We start from the raw sequence: 20,722 nt of genomic DNA, 5'->3' as shown, positions 1-20,722 counted from the left end.
CGTCGACAATAATAAAATAATTCGCTCGGGAACTCGCCGGTCCCGACCGAATTGCTTCTTTCGAGACAGTACTGTACTCCAAAGTCTATACTATATGTTCAGATTTCGACATTCGATGCTACACAGTTTTCTCGCTAAAAAATTCTCCAAGATCGGTTCGTTTTAGAGACGCCGTCGGGGTAGTTATACGACTCGAAGCGCTTCCGGTCCGCCGGCATCGAGAGCGAAACCTTTGTCCACGGAACGAGCGTTTTCGCGCGATGATATCCGCTAAAAGCGTCGGCGTCGTCCAAAACGCAAGGTCGAAAATACGACGAACTTTTCGTTCGGCACGATGCCTACTGCGTCATTAGAAACGCTCGTTATTCTCGCGAAGATCGCGCGAATTTTTCCAGCTGGTCAAGAGATTCTATCCGTCGCACGTTTCTCTATACGAATTCGATACTCGCGTATCTCGCAAGCAATTACAAATCATTCTCTGCGACAACTGTTTCACCAAAATCCGTATGAAACACTTGGACGTGTCGTTCGTGGATTTTACAGAGCGAAAAGCATACGATAAACGTATCGAATTCAGGATACGCGCTTATGCAAGAAGAATATTTTTTACGTTAGCATACGTCACGAATATATGTAATCCGGCGGCCCGTGTAATTAATTTGTAATTTCTTTTGCGAGCTTGTTACCTCGCGAGCATCGGAGCAGAGTAACGCAATTAACAAAGTAACGTTTTATATTTTAACCCTTTGCAACTCGAGGCCATTTTTCTGGTATCTATCAACAACTCGAGCTTTCAACAACTAAGCTTTCTTAGCATTCCGTTGTCACGAATGCTAAGCTCAGATTAACTTCCAAGTATCTCTCCTTAATTCGAGATTTGAGAATCAGTTCACCTTTGCCTCAACGGCAATCATTTTATCGATACTTCGAATTCCAAAGAAATGAAACCTAAAGAAAACCTAGTGGTGACTGAGAGTCTCCTCTCGAGTGCGAAGGATTAAGACAGGAGTCGCGCGCGAAACACGTGCACGGTCGCTTCGTTGCGAATAATAAACAACTAAACGAGCGTGTCTGGAGGACAAAAGGGTGTACCGAATCGGCCGCTCGCGGTTTTGGCGAACATCGCGAGATCGAGAAGCGTGTACGTGTCGCCACATTAAACAACGTTTCTGCGGCGTTCTCCTCGTATCTCTTCAGTGCGTGCGATCGCGGTTCTAAATAGGAAAATCTACGCTTCGACGTCCAAGTGAGTCGTTAAAAAACTAAAGATCCGAATCCGGAGTCGACAGATATTCGTGGAAATATATTCAATCGAATACATAAACTTTTAACTCGTCGTAAAATATGTCATTCTATTATTCGATGTTTGATTTTTATCTAACGAGTAACGAACGAACAGTCGTTGTACGCGACGTCTGATAAAGATACAAGTTCTTCTACCCACTTAGAATTAGTACCGTGTAATTATCTATCGCGGTCGAAGGCGGAGTACTCGGCCATCGATCGCGGTCTTCTCTTTTCTCGCGCGGAGGCCCTTGCACTCCATTCATCGTGCAGTCCCAATGCCCAACAGGGATAAAATGTTTATACGATTCTTCGGTATGCTTGGCACGTGGCCAGAGGATACTGCGCGTGCATTTCACGGACCAGGAATAGATTCGCGGGCCAAAATCCCCCATGACTTCTCTCTCGTCGTGTTCGTATCGACTCTCTCGTATGGACGTACGCGGGATAAAGGTTGCGGTGCATCGAGATCGATGCACGCAGCACGTGCACGTGGGCGTGGGTGTGCGTCTCTGCGTATATCGACCGCAGAAACACGTTTTCGATTCGATGTAGTTTCTCCCGTTCCTGTTGCTATTCCAATTCCAGATGCAACGATCAATTTTTCTTCGGGAAAACGCGTAATTTGATCGCACCACCGTAATTTATGTTTTCGTTCGTCGAGAACAAACGAAATCTCGCTGGTTTCGTTCTATCGACATCGTCTCTGTAGCATAGTCGATGACTGTACAGCGTGCACTTCCAAAACTACGTGTGAATTTTATATCCGGCCATGATCGCCGCGATCTGAGTTTACGCCAACTGTGGTCTGGCAGCGACGGAAAGAAACATCACGCTTCCACGAATAAGTTCGTGCAACTTCGTTTTCCGAAAGCCTGAAAATCATTCAAATTCAAAACAAACGTAAATAATAGTTTCCAGACAAAACAGACCATCGTTGGCCTGAAATCAACCGTTATCTTCCAGTTCGATAATACTCCAGCGTCTATGCCGACACTTTCTATTTAGCTATAACAAACGATAATAACGCTCGGTTGTTACGAAAGCGACACGCGATCTTTGTTTTCGTTTCAACGATGGTTTTGTTTCGTAAACAATTTTACTTTGTTCGGAGCCGCGTCGCGCGAAGAACATCGAGAATCTTCGCGAGACGTTGGCCTTATAAAATCGCCTGGCTTTGACGTAGACTCTTTGTGCGACGTACTGGCTACTGCGTCTCCGTTTTTCGAGTATTTTCATATTTACCGAGAAGTCGCGGACCATTCCACGTGCAGCATCGCGAACGGAAACGTCACCAGTAGTTACAGACGGCACCAGTATGCTCGACCTCGATTCCCGCTCGCGCGTCTGTTTCTCATCGCGCGGATAAAATATTCACCGTTTTGCAACGATAATAGTCTGCTTCCTTAACGAAACAAATCGTTCGGGGAACCAACTTCCTCGTCGTGCGGCGTGCCCTCGAAATGATCGACATCGAAGCTCTCGTTTAACAATCTATTATTTTTTTTTTCCCTTTTTTTTTTTTTGTATATTCATTTTACATTACTTAACAATAAAATCGTAATATCTTGCGAAGCCACGAGATATATACATTCGATACTTTTGAAGTTTACCTATGGATAAAATCCTCTACGCGTATCGTGTATATTTCGTTTCGCGAATTTCTGTGTACAGGCGGTGAGCTTGTCGATAAATTCATAAATCAGTCAGCGGTTCGTGCGCGAAGTTTCGTTGCAGAGCTTGTTCGCGATCGCTAAAACGCGATTTCGGTTCGAAAGAAGTTAAGTTAAAAGTAAAACGAACGTATGCGCGCGCACAATTGGAAACGCGTCGAATCGTTTATAATCGAAATCACGTTATTATTGATATGAAAAGGGAGTAATTGCTCGACTAAGCTATTAAACGCTACGATTAAGTATTTAATTGCCCCGTTACCTTGTGCTTGAAAACAAGACACTATTTTTTTTTTTTTTGTTGTTTCTTTCTTTTTTCCTTTTTTAATCTAATTATTGTATACCGTAGCTATTCGTCTATGTCGACCGAAATATTCTAAGCGCACGTTGCGTAAATAGATCCGACGATGCGTTGTACTCTGTTCTCTAAGAGGATACATATAATTCGTAAATACAAGTCTTCGGTATTTGGTGTTCTCTGGTATGTTATAAATGTATCACGGTTAAAGTCGCGAGTATTAGTTTGAAGCCTATCGTACGAATATCGAAGAGAAGTTTCGAAACACGCGTGCCCCATGCAGTCGTGATACGTACGAGTAATATAGAAATCGAATTACAATTATTAAAATTGATCGACGTACGTTAAAATGTGGACCAGCCATGTCAAATATTTCCTCCGCGTAAACGTTACTATCGGATTTACTAAATTAATGTATAACGAGAGATTTACTCAAACGTTTCAGTTTCTTGCTGGAAGGATTTAATAAGTCTAATAGGTGTAACAAGTATTCGTACAGCAACCAATTTAAAATAAAATGAATAAGAAAAAGAAACGAGAGGCTAACATTAAAAGTTAAATTAAAACTGTAATTTACGCAAATTCTATTCTAAAAATACGTAGAAACACGTTGGTTAATTATTTCTTCCCCTAAAATTTATTAATAAAATAAATACATGAAGCTTTATTTTGAATTGGTTTCTGTACGAGTACTTATTACACTGATTGTACATTAATTTTGATATATTGATTTTAGTAAATCCCTTTTACGTTTAGTAAATTCGATCGCAACGTTACAGGTTCCGTAACGATAAAACAAATAAATTGCGCGTCTACAGCCGCGATAACACGGAAGCAAAGTGCGAATCGAGCTTAGAGCAAAAGTGAGTTTGACATGCCTGATTTTGATCGATTGACGCGCAGCGACGGCCTCGGATGGACCGAATCGGTTATTTCCCGTTTCTCGGTGCCTGATCGTGGAACTTAGGTCCGTTACGAGTCCTTGCTGGCCTGCTGGGACTTGTCCAACTCTTCCTGTGCGTGCTGCAGACCGGCGCAATAATGCAGAAGCAGGACACTCAGTGCTTGCACTCGCAAGTCGCTCTGAGCGATCAACTTAATGCTGTCCATTTCTCCGCTTTGCGACAGCTCTAGTCTCGAGCTAGTTTCCCCGTCGAGGGCAGTTTTCAACTTTCCCATCTGTGTACACGTTGGAAAAAGCACGATTAATTAAATTAGATAAAACTCTATCCGATAGTAAAAGCATGAAACGTTGGTCGACTTTACCATAACGTTGATCTTCTCGACGCGCTCGCGTGGCTCCAAATATTTGTACAAAAACTTGCCGGTGTCTTTGGCCCTGGACATGAGACCATCGTCCAAATCCCCGGCTATTAAAGGATCCGCCACGCTGGGCTCGGCGCCCTCCAACAGTTCCGGGCTAATGCCCAAACCTCCGACCAACGAATTCTAAACGTTTCAATAATTCGATCAGATTTCTCGGGACACAGTGTCGCGGTTAAGCTTGATCGCAGAGAATGATGCGCCTCGCTCGACTGGCAACGCGATACAGTGACAGAGCGAAAAGAAAAAGTAACGGCAAATCAAAGCATTCTTCGTTTGTCGCTCTACGAAAGACGATAGAGTTGGTGAATGTTAACGTAAAAAGTCTTTTGTAACGTGCGTGGAGTTCTCGGTGTGCATTATGTTACGCCAGAAAACAATTAATTGCGAGTAATGTTCATGAGACAGCACGAAGTTGCGTGATCGTTTCTTTGCGACAGAACGGAGAGACCGTAAGCCGATGGTAGTAGGGTTTTAACCCTTTGCACTCGAGATGTTTCTTAACATTCTATTGCTACGAGTTCCAAGCTATCGAGATTTTAGAACAAGGTCGCCTTTGCCTCACCGACAATCATTTTATTGTCACTTGGAGCTCCAAAGAAATTAAACTTAAAGAAACATTAGGCATCGTAGATTTGCTGCGTGAAACCTAATGGTGACTGAGAGTCACCTATCGTGTGCAAAGGGTTAATGCACAAGAGCAATGCGCAACCTTCAACGTTTATAACAAAGCACTCGACACCTTAAACCAGTGTTTTCCAAAGCATAGGGCGCTTTGTATTTCGACGAAGAGCACGAAAGAAACGTATGGATAACATAAACGCCCCTTTCCATTAACGAATAATCATCCAATTCAGTAAAACTGTACAAGTATACCGGGTATCTCGAATGTCAGGAATTTTAGAATATGCAACTATGAGACGCAGAAGCATACGTATACTAGAACAAAGTCATTTAAAGACATCGTTGTTGATCATCCTTTCGTTTTTTTCTTTTTTCGTGTGATTTTCTTTGATGTCCGATTACTTCTTTAGTCACGTACCCTCGAGTTAATAAGGCGTCTGAAAATAAAATGGATGAAGTTTAAAAAGTCATTACCAAACTTTTATTTTTTGTGACTTTCTTTCGGTATACGTATACTTCTGTATGTGCGTCTTACTCCGTATACTTACAATGTGTCTTACAGCTGTTTCTTTTTCTTTTACAAATTCCTACTATTTCGCAAAAACGGATGATTTTTTAGAGATCCTGTATTTTCTTGTATGAATTTAAACGACAAATTATGCAATTCAGCCAACAAAAGTATTTTCTCTAGATTCTCCATTAGGGGATGGGGAGAGGAGGAGCGAGAGGAGGCGGTGTGCGCATCTTCCAAAAAGTTTGGAAACCACTGTCTTAATCCACAAGCGTGTTTCGTGTCGTTAGAGTTGTCGGTGTTACGAAAAGAAGCCAAAAAGGAAAAAAAAAATGGAACAGAGAAGGACTTTAAAGTTTACATAATAAAGTAACAAAGTCGATCCTTCTCTGTTCCAATTAAACGAATCTATGGTATTAAATTCTACCTTGCGGGATGCACAGGGACTTGGGGGAAGACTTCTAGATGCCAGACCAATACCGGAAGCTGGTGGGGCCAAACAACTGGTACTTCCAGCCTTCTTCAGGCCCAACAGAGTGTTAGCTATACTAGCCTTCATGGCCATCATAGTTGCACCCTGATTGATCGATCAACGGATTGGAAATCGATTAATATAATTTTTACTTGTCCAATCGTATCCGATATAGATAGTAACTAAGACGGAGCAAACAGAAACGCGCTCTACCATTACGTGTCATTTACTTTATATGCCAAAGTACTTCTAGTTAGTGAAACGATAATGAAACGAGTCGTTCGTTGGTTCACTCGACAGTATTCGCGGATATATTCGACGTTAAAGAGCAAAGGTCAAGGTGCAAAACCTACAAAAAACCTTCACCTCCCTATATGCAGACGATCATTTTTATTGCCAACAATAAAAGTGAAACACACTTAACAGTCGTTTCCCTATATGTGTACAAAATACCAAGAATACTCCGAGTTGTTTAAAGTATACATTTCAATTGCCCGAAACAGCAATTCCTCGACGACAGTATTACGTACTGTACGATAAAACATGACTAGCGAGGAGATCGATATGCATAGCGATTGTAATTTCGTGATGCTCTCCCTCCCTTCTTAAAACTTCATCTTTGTAAAGCAATGTACAATTTTTTAATAAAAATATAAATTATACTACGTTTAACTTGAAAATTCAAGACTATATTAATAGATATATAATAATTGTTCCATGACAATGATATGGAATGGAGTCGCCAGACCGTAATGCTGATTGCCATTTTCAGTGGTTTTGGCGATACCATTTTCAGTTGTAACAAAAACTTTTACTACGTCTTGAATACCTGTACGTGTTCTTCGCAACTGGTTAGAGAAATCTCCGGACCCGATTCCCCGATAAGAGTATTAGGCTCTGTTTCGTCGGTTTCTAATGCCATTGTTGCTAAACTTTCTGCTCCGCAGGTTCCCGACGCTTGACAACGAACCTCGCATTTCTTGTGACACACCATCCCACAATCTCTACATTGTATAGCGTCTTTCAACCAAATCTATACAGTAAAAATTTAAACATTTATTATTTAATTCAAGGTATCAACATATACATATAAATGGATTATTGGAGAGGCAAACCTTTTTTGTACAAAAGTCACAGTGCGTTGCTCTGTGAAAGTGTGTCCTAATAAAGTCGTGCATTTTCTTGTCGGTGATTTCCTCGCTCAATATCGGTTGCGTTTTCGTAGCTTCCGTACTCTCTTTCTTTCCCGAGTCGCTAACTACGTGACGATTTGGATAACTGGACTCCCACACGTAAGACAATAAAATATCACCGTAACAAAGCGTCGGATCGAATCCCGAATATCCTTGTAGTTTTGTATGAACCGTTGTCAAAGAAGCTTGGAAAAAAAAGGGCCATGTGAAATTACCACGAATCGTACAAAAGTATTAATCGATGTTTGTGTATTTGATTTATTATTAATGGTAATACATACCACTATCGGGTGGTAACAGAGCGTGGCATTTAAGATAATGACCGGTCGAGGACGTATAACACTGAGCAAGAATTAATTTCACAGGGACGTTTATATATCCTAATAGTTTCGCAGGGAATTCTCCTCCTCTTACACGACCCCACACGCCTATATTTAAATATTGCAGTTCCGAATCGATTTGAAAGTTTCTAGTTTCTTCGAAAGTAATCAGGGAGGCGTGTTCCTTTTCTTTCGTAGTGAAGAATAAATCCGTTACGTTTGTTACGTAATTATCATCGTTGAAGCAAAATTGGGAACTGCTCGATATCAGCGATTGATTCGAGGTCGTCGAAATTTTTCTAGAAGGTGTACTGTCAGGTGTTTGAGCGGCATCATCCACAGGCTGTACGCTACTTTTTCTTCTAAAAAACTTGCTACCTGTTTCCACTTTATCAAAAATTTCATGTTCCGAATCTTTTAAATCCGAAAATTTGATTTGGCTTTCAAACTTAATTTTGCTATAATCTTCTGTACTGGGTGTATCGCCTTTACTCATCAACGAGTCCGTTTTTATCGATTTTCTATCTGTTCCTTTGTCCGCGGATATTTTTTCGCTATCCAGTTTCATACTTATTTGTTTGTCCAAGTCTGCCTTGGAATACTTCCTTTCAACCCTTACGATAAAGCGTCTCTGCACGGCACTTTTCATGAATTTAGCTACTTGATTCATGCTAGATACCTTTTTACCATCTACAGCTACTAAAATATCTCCTTTTTTCATTTCAGCAATTGCCGCAGGACTTCCGGTTACTATGGTTTCGACTAGCACGCAAACGTGACCTATTTCTGGTACAAGTTCCTGCTTAAATACTACGCCAAGCTGCTGAGAACCAACTTTACTAATAATTAAATCTAACACCATGTAAGGAACGCCTGTATATTGAGTCAGAAATACCCAGGGTGTCGAATCCACGCATATCGTACAGTATACTTCGACTTGTGTTTTATCTTCTGCGTTAAGCATATTAGGACCAAGATTTAATCTACTCACTTCCAATAACGATACCCCCAAATAACCTGGTATCAATTGAATATTGGCAACCTGGGTGAAAATTTATATACATTTTTATAGCTTATTCTATATTTTTATAATGTCAAAATATAAAACAGTCGCCTTACTTCGGATAAATCTACAGCTTCGTCGTTCAGTCGGCGGAAGAACGGTTTATAACGCATTTTGTATCGAGGTAGTGTATGTTTTCTACGCACAGCTCTTCGAATTTGTCCCGTGATCAAAGAAATGATCTGAGGTTGTAATTGACGACCTTGAAATTGCGACTGCACTTCTAAATCAAGTATAGGTTCTGAATAAAAACTTAAGGACCAGTGAGTATATGGAACACGTGTAAATTGTAATCTTGCTCTACCGCTGACACGTTTTACTGAAACAATCGTAAATGAAATTTAACAAAAGTTTATTATACTTTCAGAGTTCGACACGAGTTTCTTATTTATAAATGTACCTTGTAAAGCCATATAGGCAGTTTTGCCTAATAACATTTTAACATCTATCGATAGTTGGAAATTTCCAGAATAATGTAAATCTAAAGACAAATCTAATGATTCGAGTAACCCTGTATCGGCGTCTATTTTCGAATCCGCAACTTCTAAACCTTTTATTGTGGGAAATTGCGTACCTAGATTTAAATCTCTTAACTGAAATAACACAAAAATTAATATACTTAAAATTAAGTACTGTATTCGTAAAATTATTGTACTCTGATTTCACATTTTGCTTACCTTTACACTGTCCAACAATTTGCCAGTCGTGGACTGAGTTAGGAGTTCTTTGAATTCGTTATTTAATTTTCTATACAACCATAGACGAACCCGTTCAGCATTTCGTAATTCGTTAAATAAAAATTGCAGAGTTAAGTTTATCGCCAAGTTTTCATTTCCTGGGCACATACCTTGACGGGCCATATTCGTATTGGAATTTGTCTTTTCTTCTTGAATACTTTCAAGTAATTCGTTAGGTAACTGAGCCTTGCCATGACGAATAGGTCTTTTCGTCGGGCTTGCCAGAGGTGCCTCCTCCAAATATTTTTTGAATAAATAAAATTCCAGTACAAGCGTACATATTATACCGCACACAAATGTAATCACAGACACGCAAAGAAATTCAAAAATATCCATATTAAAATTTCACCTATCGGAAACACGATAGCTTCCTCGTTTAATCACGATATTTTTGCTATTATAATCGAAGAATGTCAGAGGAAATTGTAAAAAAAAGACAGTTCCTTAAAATAAGGATGTATGTAAAAATATTAATCGTATTCAGAAGTTACTTGTTAATTAATATTTAAACAAATGTATCGTTTACATTCGTGCCGAAATATTGAGAATTTCTACAACATCTACGATTTTAATCGATCATAAAAAAAAACCTATTATGTATGTAACGCTAGATTACATTGTTGTGGATCACCCTCTGCTCGCGGGTCAACAGTTATTCAGAACACTTTCACCTATCATTACGATGATCAAAGTTATGGCATTTTCGTAAAAATATAAATAAGTTTCATGACGGTTTAGAAAATATACATATTCACAAAAATTTGTTTGTTCGAAACATCTTAACGAAATCTAACGATGCCGTCGACTATAGGCAAAGCTTATTATGACAGTTTTCTATTGATCTCGGCAGCCATGTTAGTGCTCGACGAACTTGTCAATTTGACAGGTTCTCTGATAACCTCGTTCATTATTATGAACGAAACATTTTCTATGAATAACATGTGCACAGCTTATTTTAAATAAATCAGACAGTTACGAAAAGTATTATTAACATTCGCTAAGTGGGTTTACAATATGATACAGTAATAATTGATTATAAAATTGTTATTATCCGGCTCGTGATACATATTACAAACTGTGGGTTGTGGGCAGTGATGGACATTCGTGGGTTTTTTCCTGATCATGCGCATTGGAGCGAGCGTTGCAGTCCTCACTGCTGTATATACTTACTTAGAATTTAGGGTACCATTGGATCCCAGTAAGGAACAAAATATAATGTCTTCTTCTTTTCCTCGATGATTCCTGACGTGGACGCCTGCGGTTCATTATCCATTTTTTTTTAATTTTCCCTAATATTACACTCACGAACACTAACACTGTTGTATTAGGAGCTGTCAGGAAATGTCAGGAATTGTAAAGGAGATGTTAGATTGTGTTAGAAGGACGAGTTGTGTGTTCCCGGGAATTTCGCTCAAATGCATAGCCATCTAGCGGTGAACTTGCCGAACTATTTTTGAGTTTCATCAGCGACCTCTATCAGAGAAACGCTGAACTTTGTCGTAAAATAGTTCTTTCCTTTACGGATAGATGCCGCCAATTACAGTGTTTTTATTAAATCGTCGGTACATTACCATAATGACTTATCAGTAAAGGCTATACTAGCAGGCCCGTGGCTTAGATGGCTGTATATGTGAGACCGGCCGAGCTTATGGTATAATATATCTTACAGCAACGATTTATAGTATCCCTGATCAGCTGATAAGACCATAAAACATAACCTCGTAATCTTATGACTAGAATAGAGTGTTCCAAACAATTTAAATTGCAAATAAACTTTCAATATTAATAGTAAAAATGTTATTTACATCGACAAATACATCTTAATTTTGTAGTATACAAAGATGGAAGGTTGCTAATTTTTATACCCTTCATTTTGCTAAAAAGTAAAGCAATTTTAATCTCTACAAATACTCGACGGTATAATTCAAATTTTAGGTTTTATGCAAAAAAATGTAGAGGATCTTGTTAGTACGTATGTATTTATTCTAATGTTCCTCTAAAGATTACATTGCCTGCACTTCCACTTATAGTCTCGTTACAAAATAAAGCGTCTTGTTAGTATGGCAGCTTTAATGAAGAAAAGAGTTTTAGCAGAATTTACGCAAAGTCAGGTAAGTTATATTCCTATTAATCGAAAAATTCTCGATTTAAATTCTTACACTATATGCATTTTTAGGTTGTAACTGAACCTCCTTTAAAAAGGCTTAGAACATTACGCCTTACATCTACAGCTGGAAGTAAAAATGCAACGGAAAGTAGTTCTGCTTTGGCTTACATAGAGTGCCTTGAAAAATGTAAATGTGGCAATGATGCTTTGCAACTGCTCGTTCGTATATCCGATACTATAGCATATATCTCTCCAGAGGATGTTCCATCGGTTGTGAAAAAGTTATCGGAAAGATTTGCTATAGAAACAGAGGCTGCAGTTCGTGCTAAAATACTTTGGATATTCGCAGAATTGGGTGAAATAACAAATGATTCGGCAGAGAAAACTCGAATCGTTAATGAGACTGCTGAACTTTTAAGAAATGAAGAATCACATAGAGTGAAAAGTCAAGGTTTAGCAACATTGTTGAAATTAGGAGAATATCATAGGTATTTTATACGCGTTCAAAATTTATTTTGTCGTTAGAACGAAAGACTGATTTATCGATTTATAGGACTCTAGCGTTAAAGATTGCTCGTGAACATTTGCCCGATACTTGGCACGGTGTTCAAACGCGATGTCTTTCTATTATCGGTAGATATTTAACTTCAACTACCGCAGACGACACTTTAGTATTTGTTGGCAATTATACACGTTCTCAAGATCCAAGAGTTCGTGCTCAAGCATTCGAAACAATGGCGGAACTTCACTCGCACAGAGGATGTAGACTGCCTCCAAGTTTCTTTGGAGAAGCTTGTGCCGCGCTTCGAGATGATTACGAAATTGTTCGTCGAGCTGTTCTTAAATTAATATGGCTTCTAGGTAGAGAATATCCTGAAAAGTATGTAGTTCGTATCCGTTTCATAATTCGAACGTTAATTCGTTTCAGGTTTTATATTAATAGCATGTTTTATAGCATCATCATAGGAGCAGACGGAGAAGATATACGTATGGTAGATTGTGCATTTTCTCAAATTTGCAGTCTCATGGGTGACTTATCACCGAGAGTTAGAGCCTCGGCAATGTTTCTTCTAGGAACAATGAAAAGTGTATCTCAACGATACATCGAACAAGCACTGGATAAAAAACAAAAAATTGTAGAAGCGGATAGACCAGAAGTGGAAGAAAAAAGTGGATCTTGCGGCGCGTTTATTCATGGTTTAGAAGACGAGTTTTTGGAGGTAAAGTAGTTCTTTATATTTGTACATCGTAATTGATATATCGAATGTATAGACTAAATTATATACAGGTACGAACGGCAACGGTAGAAGCACTTTGCACTCTATCCATGGAACAACCAAATATAGCCAGAATTGCTTTAGACTTTATGGTGGATATGTTTAACGACGAGATTCAGGATGTCCGATTGAGAGCTATTGAGTCGTTAAGGAAAATGTCTGCAAGCGTCACGCTTCGCGAAGACCAATTGGAAACAATTTTGGGTGCATTGGAAGATTTCTCTGGCGAAGTACGAGAAGGTCTACACGCTACTTTAGCTGCTAGTCGGCTCGCTACGAGAAATTGTCTTCATATGTGTGTGAATCGTCTTCTCGATAACTTAAGTCGATATCCACAAGATAAAGAGAGCATTAGAAATTGTTTAGCAGCACTGGGAGCCTCGCATCCATATTTGACGTTGCCTTTGGTACCTCAACTTCTCGGCCGGCATCCCTTTTTTGATACACCAGAGCCGGATGTCGATGAGCCGTCTTGTATCCTTTTTAGCAATTCTCTTTATGAAATACAAGTTACGGTAATATTCTTAACCATTCAACATAGACGCAAGCGTGCTGGTTTTGGTATTCAATGCTGCGTCGCATTGTCCAAGTATGCATGCTTTGTTTACAGAACATGCGTCCAAGCATTATCACTATTTACGCGACACGATGCCGCATTTAGTTCCCCGATTACGACCGACTATAACCAGTGGGCCAGATTTTGGAAAGGAAGATACGATCGATGAAGAAGCCGAGCGTGGAAAAGAATTTCTAGAAAAAGTTGTAACAGGCGTTGAAAACGCAAGGCCTGGTGGGAGAGTTCACACTCAGTTATTAGAAGCCTCTGCCGTTGATCTTGATCGTTTAGCAGAAATGGATCACCGTATGGAGGGAGCAGCGCGTTTCGCCGCTCTTTACATACGGTGTTTGTTGCTTCTAAAATCTGTGTTGAAAGAATTCTCAATGTCATCGACGAATTCGGTATTTACGAGTCCATTGGCGAGTACGACTAACAACGTTTCGGTTCTTCTTCAGAATACTCAAAAGTATATTTCAAATGTTCTTCCATTGCCTGTTTCGTTTGTCGTTATCTTAAATACATCTACTAACAATTGAAATAAATTTACAGATTACAGCGATTGTTTAGTGGATTAGGTGAAAATGAAATGATATTAGCCAACGACGTGTGGTTGAAAGCACTGGCGGTAGAATTGATTCGAGTGACGAGAAGCGCGACAGGAAGAAGCGCTCTTCCGCTTGCTCGTCATTTTCTATCCGAAGCTGACACGCTACCTCAAGATACCGTTAAATTGCCATCATTTTCTAGAGCGCTCGTTCTTCAAATTCCGACTTTGTCCGACGTGAAACCAGGATCTCTGACGCGGTTGTTATTGCCGTTACTTTTAACACCGGGAACGCAAGGGGAGGAACGACTACCAAGACCATCGGTATCTACTCGATTCTGTAGGGCAATTATCGAAGAACCTAGAGGTGACGCGGATGCTGCATTAAAGTTTACCGGAGGTCTTTTACTAGGAATCCCATTAACGGCAAAAATATTTAATTTACGAGACCCAAGTATATTACGTATCAAGTTGAGACATCCCGATCAACAAATACAATTACTATTGCCACGAAAATCGGATTTACGTCAGCACAATGTGGAACAAAACGATTACAGACTGAGAACTACCGTTCTACTTTCGCATCAAGTTTGGATGGAAGCTTGCAACGTAGAAATATCTCTCGCGCTCCTCGTACCATCTTCGTCCGTATGTACGCACTCTCCCCTCGACGATCCGTGCGTTATCGACCTTTGTAAACCGACCAAAGTATCAATTGCTCCCAAACCCATAAAGAGAGGTATCTGAATATATTTTTATACAATGATATGTTTTATAAAATGTTTCTCGTGTAAATAAATTCGAAATATACTAAATCACATCAAGTTTTGTATAATACAAATCCCAACCAGGTCTTAAAATTAAATAATGATGTTTGCTCTCTGATAAAAAGTAATTATAAACGTATGACCCGATCGGACCTGCTTTAGAAGGGTGTCTGAGAAATTGCGATACTTACTTTTTTCTTTCTTTCTTTCTTTCTTTCTTTCTTTTTTTATAAAAATAATTCATATCGAAGATGAGCTAATTCTATTTAACTCGGACAGTTATGGACTACCGCCAGCTAGAAAAGGAGCTTCCACTGGAATGAAAACATCCATTAAGATCTGTAATTTAACACACATTGAAGATTTAAAGGATTATTTACTTACCCACTGAACGACTGAAGCTTCTCTGCTTCTGGACTCTTTTGGGCCAGACTACTAAAACTAAGTCCACCCGGTTGGCTGGCCAATGATTCAAACGTATTACCAGCCTCTACATTACCAAAAACTTTCGACATATTGTCCATCGGAGCAGGACTTCCTCCCATTGCTGCTGGGCTTCCAAACGCTATGTTTTCAAAGTAAACGTTAATTTTAATATTTGAAAACATACGAAGAACGTGAAAAGTAATAAATTATTTACCCGGAGGTGACGCGGAAGCTCCAAATGCTGTTGCTCCGAATCCACCACCAAAAATTGATTTGGTAGTTCCGAACGAAGATGCCGATCCGAATACTGGTTTAGAATCAAACGCAGGTGGCTGTCCAAATGCAGGTTGCGCACCTATCACAGGCTGCTCTAAACCTATCGGCGATGTACTAGCTCCAATTCCACCGAATACCGATGGCGAACCAGAAGATGTTCCCGGTGTAGCGTTACTGGCTGCACCGCCAAAGAAAGACGTAGTAGACCCTGTGTTCGGTGTTCCGCCGAATATCGAAGTAGATTTCTGAGGATTATTATCGAAAATGGATTTCTGAGGAGTTCCAAACGCGTTCATCTGAGATGGATTCCCTTCGAAGATGGAACCAGCCGAGGTTGCCGGAGTATTTGTACCGAAAATTGAACTAGTACTGCTTCCACTAAAGATAGAAGTGTTTGCCGAAGTCGTCGGCATACTGGCGAATATAGACGTGTTCGGTGAACTTCCAAAAGGCATAGAAGGGGCATTGATAACTGGCTTTCCAAAAGTATTAGCTGCTGAGGACACCGCCGGTGTGTTGGGAAATTGAGCGTTTATCGCGAGTGTAGGTTTACCAAAAACTGAAGTATCCGAAGTAGTTGTCGCATTGCCAAAAGTAGGTGGAGTGCCGTTGTTAGGGCTAGTAGAACTTGCCGGGGACAAACTTGCCACAGGTTCGCCAAAAGTAGATTTCGATAAGGAAGTTTGAAATGGAGATATCGCGGTGGAAGTTGCCGCGACTGTGCTCGTCGTTACGCTTGTTGCGGGGGTAGTTTTGAAGCCACCAAATATCGACATTGGCGCGGAAGTTGTAGATTGAATACCAAATGCGGTACTACTGGTGGTGACCGTAAAAGTAGACGTAGTTGGCGTAGAACTCGACATTCCTCCAAATATAGATATACTCGAAGCATTCGTTTGATTACCGAATAAAGAAGTAGCAGAAGTCGGTAGCAGAGTTTGTACGGGACTTGTTGAAAAGACAGGAACTTTTGACTCTGTAGAAGATGTTTTCTCGATAGCCGGCAATGATGTAGTTGCGGCCGTTTCTTTCGAGGGAACTCCACTTGCAAGATTCATGGAGATTTGTCCTAACGATGTCTGGAAACTGAGCATTCTAAACGAAGATTTGTAGGCGTATTTTTCTTCGTCACTTGGAGTGCTGCTAGACACGTTAGAAATTTGATCGGCTGCTTGTTGTCCCGCGAACGACGGGGTTAATTGTAACGCTTCTTGTGTTTGAGCTACTGTCGCCGATGGCGTTAGTTTCACATTGAATGGAGTAGCAGTGCTCGATGGTTTTGAGGCAAAAGAAAATGTTTGTGCGCTTGTTTGCGGCGTGATATTTTGCGAAGTACTGTAGATATTCGAAGGAAGTGGAGTAGCGAAACTAAACGTAGCCGTTGAGTCAGTTTTTGCTGGTGTTGTTGTCGACGCTCCAAACTTCAGCGAAGTATTCGAAGCAATTCCTTGTACATTTCCTAACGATATTTCCGGCGATAATGCATCTTTCAATGTATTGGTAGAGAATAAATTCGTATCTACTTTGAAAGAATCACTCCCTGGTATAACATCTTTGCCTAATTTAATACCGAATTCTTTGGGTACCGATTTCTGAGTAAGAGTCTCTTCAGGTTTTTGTATCGGTGTGCCAAATGTGATAGAATCAACTTTAGGAAAAGATTTCAGTATATTTGGCATAGTATGAGTCGAAGTATTGACTTGATTAAATGTAATCGTATCTGGTTTCGATTTAGTAGTTTGAGGTACCGCATTGGTCACCGGTGAACTTAGCTTTTTGTCTACTGGCAAGGGCTTGCTTCCGGCGACAGCTGGAAAAGCGATACTAAAGGCAGGTTGTTTAGTTTGCGCTTTGCTCTGCGTTGATACGTTATTCGTTTCGCTCGTACCAATTCTCGCTACGATGCTGTTCAAGGAAGCTAAATAACTTTGTTGTTTTGGTTTTTCAGCAGCTTGAGCGATAACCACTGTTTGCTTTGAAACAAGTTGTTCTACATCATTTTTAGGATCTATCGACGTAGTATCGAGAGCAGCTAAAGAGGACAAAGTTTCTTCCAAACGATGCTGAATAGGTGTTGGCTCATCAGGTTTTATGATTCTTGGTGTAGATGCGGATAAGTGTTCTCTTAATTTAATTTGCTTTCCTTGAGTAAAGCTTAACGTTTTAGTAGCGATAGCCTTGCAGCGTGCTTCTATAATTCCTGCGTTCCTTGGAAGAGACATGGAAGATTTTGACGATGTTATACTTAAATTAGACAGCGACCGATTCAATCCGAAAATATTATTATTACGAGTCATTAATTTCCATCGTTTTTTAAGATGCTCTATATTGCCTTTCTCTTCTTGAATGATTTTATTGTGCAATATAAGATTCTGGTACACAAATTCCAAATGGGGGATTTTCATTCGCGACAGTTCTTGAGTTTTACGATCCGACCATTCCAAATCCAAAATTTGACTAGCTCGGGTAAGTTGTGTTTGAGTGTAATAATAAAGCTTGTGTAGATCGGATATCTTATTATCTCCACAGTTTCTAGTAACGATATCGATGGTAGCTGCATTTTTCGACTTGGTTTCTTCGACCCAAGCAAACGATTGCAATAATAGTGCTTTCAAATATGCGATATCGCTGGATAAACTATTCGTTGTTTCCCTTAATTCTCGAAGAAACTCATCTATTTTGGCAGATGTGTCTACAAGCTTTAGACGTTCTTCCTCCGTACCGCATTCCCAAGTTTGCGGTTCCAATCTACTGCGTAATTCCTTCTCGAACAAATTATATTCTTCTATCTGAGCACGAATATCTCTGCTATCATCTTCTACGGATGTTTTTTGTTCCTCAGGTTCTTGCAAACTTGTCTCTTTAACTGCTGTCAATTTAATATCTTGATTTACAGGTTGTTGTAAATGAGTCTCTTTAATCGGCTCAAATTTCTGTTCCTGCTGCTTTGGTTTCTCGGTTGGAGACTGCGGGAAGAAACCGCTTCCTGTGTTGAGTTTACCGAAAATATTTGCCACGGGAGGTGGTTTTGGACGATCAGGAACATTTTCTGGTTGCTTAGGACGCGGAGTACTAGTTATTACACCGTTCATAATAAGAGAAGCTTCCGAGGAAACATTTAATTGCGGCTGTGGCGGAGGTGTAATCATTTCTGTAGGTGGCGAGTTAATAGCAGGACACGTAGGTGTCAAATTCACCATATGAAAACTGCATAATTGTCCAGATGTTGCGAGAATATGAAGTATAGGAACTGGATGAGGTAAAATAGAATCTGCTCCCCATGGTAATTTTCGAACGGGAGTCTTGTCTATAGCTAATCCTACTGGATAACTTTCCTTGGTATGGATCAATGGCAATTCAGCCCTGCCGCTATCGACTAATTGCCACTGATTCCAAGTAGCACCCGCATCCGTAGATCCCAATACAGCTATCTCGCTACTGTTACTGCTGGCAGCAATAATTAAACCCCATTCTGGCACATGATCGAAGTAGTAACGTCGAATCATTGCTTCGCTTTCCGTGTCTGACATTCCATAAGTAATATCTTCATAGCTTGTAAAATTAGCATTCGTTTCACCTTTAGGTGCATCGATTATAAGAACATTTATTCTCTGTTCGCTACATAAATAGGCAGCACAAAATTGATAATTTCTGATCCATAACATCGATATAACTTCTCCGATATACGGAGTCGGACCTGGAATCGTCCTCGCTACTTTCAAGTCAGGTTTCAATTGTACGATATTCCCATTCTTACAACCTACAGCCACTTGTTTCCCTTTAGGGCTCCAAGCGGCGCACAAAACATCCAGACCGTTTAATTTTTCTAAAGCTTTCAACTCTATCGTTTTCTCTTTTTCTTCTTTTATCTGAAAACAACCAACCGTGTAATCGCTGGCTACTGTACAGAACATTCCTGGGACGGTAGGATTCCATTGTAGATCATTTGCAAAAACCTCTGTACTGGATGAGGAAATCCTAATCTCGTGCAATAATTGTAAATTCTGCAAAAAAAAACGCAGTTAGATATTTTAAAATGTACAATAAGAATTGAAAATAATTTATAAACTCTAAATTGTAACATACTCCTCTTGCGAGCATCTGTGCATTGTAGATTAAAATTGATGGACCATGAGGTACCACTGCTAAATAAGAACAGTCGCAACTAAGTGCTAATTTAGACACGAATACGGGTATATTAACTTCCACTTTCCATTCCGGATCGCTATCCTCTCCTGGCTTTAAAATGTTTATTTTATTGTTTTGCCCTATGTACAATAAGGCTCTCTTCTTGTCTGCAGCTAATAGATTACACGCAATTGGTATGGATTCATATGCGTTTAAAATTTGGGAAATGTGAGACTGTTTAAACTGAAATTCCTGTAAAGAAACATCGTATTACAATAAATCTTTCGTTAGATTTATGTATATTTGTTACATAAAATATTAGTTATATATACAATTTTTATGTTTTTTAACATTTAAACGTTATAAAATGAGGCATTCTTCTAACATTCGATTAGAAAACTACTTCGATAAAGTTATAGACTGGAATGCAAGTGTCTGCAGTTCCATTTTTAGAAAATAACAAGCAATACCTGAACGTCTTTCGGATCGGGCGCAGTTTTCATGTTTAATTATTTTACGACAACTTTCATATAAATAAACAGTTTCGTTAAAATATAAATTTGCCGGACACTGCTCAGGTTACATACGAACAGATTCGAAGTAAACGAACGTAACTGAACGTAACTGACAGACTCCAGCAACCATCGGTTATACAAATTGAGATAGAATTATATCACTGATGTGAATTCTATATACAACGGCCGATGGCGATGGCGCCGTCCATGTTTTTATTCCCATCACTTACGTAAACAAATCTACAACGACGTGTACGTGAATCGGATAGCTTCGGGAAAATACAACATGGGCGGAACCTTTAATATAATTTATATGTACAAGTTACTATCTACGTAATAATGAATCATTTTATAATTCTATATTAACAAATTCAAATATATAATTTTTTAACAATTAGCAGCGCCATCGGTGGGAAAACGCCCAAGTTTGTCATGAAATAGTTTCTATTGTTGTCCCTAGATGTCGACACCTATTATGGATTGCCGACATTTAGATAAAAAGGTATCATTTACCATAAGAGTAAAAGTTCAAGACAAACTTGAGCGTCTTTCCGCTAGGAGCGCTGACTAAAAATCATTCTCGTTCCAAGATGGCTGTCAAAAATTATGATCATAGTCATACGTT

General features: G+C 39.6%; 3 protein-coding genes across 5 annotated transcripts; 1 reads left to right on the top strand and 2 right to left on the bottom strand.

The window, feature by feature from the left end:
- Positions 1–1,279: 1,279 nt before the first annotated feature.
- On the bottom strand, positions 1,280–10,738 carry LOC128891740 (PDZ domain-containing protein 8). 3 transcript variants are annotated; one of them, XR_008460914.1, is made up of 10 exons: positions 9,439–10,737; positions 9,162–9,354; positions 8,818–9,080; positions 7,660–8,740; positions 7,301–7,563; positions 7,015–7,218; positions 6,141–6,290; positions 4,522–4,704; positions 2,217–4,434; positions 1,280–2,159 (listed from the first exon to the last, which is right to left on the bottom strand). XR_008460914.1 is itself a non-coding variant. In XM_054151479.1 (9 exons), the coding sequence occupies exons 1-9, from the start codon at positions 9,832–9,834 to the stop codon at positions 4,228–4,230; spliced, it is 2,940 nt and encodes a 979-aa protein (XP_054007454.1). In that variant the 5' UTR covers positions 9,835–10,737; the 3' UTR covers positions 1,280–4,227. The 3 variants fall into 3 exon arrangements, 2 of the variants coding, with proteins under 2 accessions (XP_054007454.1, XP_054007455.1); XM_054151479.1 differs by having other exon boundaries at positions 1,280–4,434; XM_054151480.1 differs by lacking the exon at positions 6,141–6,290 and having other exon boundaries at positions 1,280–4,434; positions 9,439–10,738.
- A 446-nt stretch (positions 10,739–11,184) lies between these two features.
- LOC128891741 (integrator complex subunit 4) lies at positions 11,185–14,973 on the top strand. Its single transcript, XM_054151482.1, has 8 exons — positions 11,185–11,346; positions 11,434–11,609; positions 11,675–12,093; positions 12,159–12,485; positions 12,561–12,825; positions 12,894–13,356; positions 13,424–13,907; positions 13,991–14,973. The coding sequence occupies exons 2-8, from the start codon at positions 11,559–11,561 to the stop codon at positions 14,730–14,732; spliced, it is 2,751 nt and encodes a 916-aa protein (XP_054007457.1). The 5' UTR covers positions 11,185–11,346; positions 11,434–11,558; the 3' UTR covers positions 14,733–14,973.
- LOC128891736 (nuclear pore complex protein Nup214) lies at positions 14,716–20,615 on the bottom strand. Its single transcript, XM_054151473.1, has 5 exons — positions 20,053–20,615; positions 19,541–19,834; positions 15,393–19,458; positions 15,137–15,317; positions 14,716–15,066 (listed from the first exon to the last, which is right to left on the bottom strand). Exons 1-5 carry the CDS (start codon positions 20,083–20,085, stop codon positions 15,039–15,041), a joined length of 4,602 nt encoding a protein of 1,533 aa, XP_054007448.1. The 5' UTR covers positions 20,086–20,615; the 3' UTR covers positions 14,716–15,038.
- Positions 20,616–20,722: the final 107 nt, after the last annotated feature.

The sequence above is a fragment of the Hylaeus anthracinus genome, unplaced genomic scaffold (genome assembly GCF_026225885.1).
Source record: "Hylaeus anthracinus isolate JK02 unplaced genomic scaffold, UHH_iyHylAnth1.0_haploid 12002, whole genome shotgun sequence".
Taxonomy (NCBI): Eukaryota; Metazoa; Arthropoda; class Insecta; order Hymenoptera; family Colletidae; genus Hylaeus; species Hylaeus anthracinus.
This window is presented reverse-complemented; position numbering and strand designations above follow the sequence as displayed.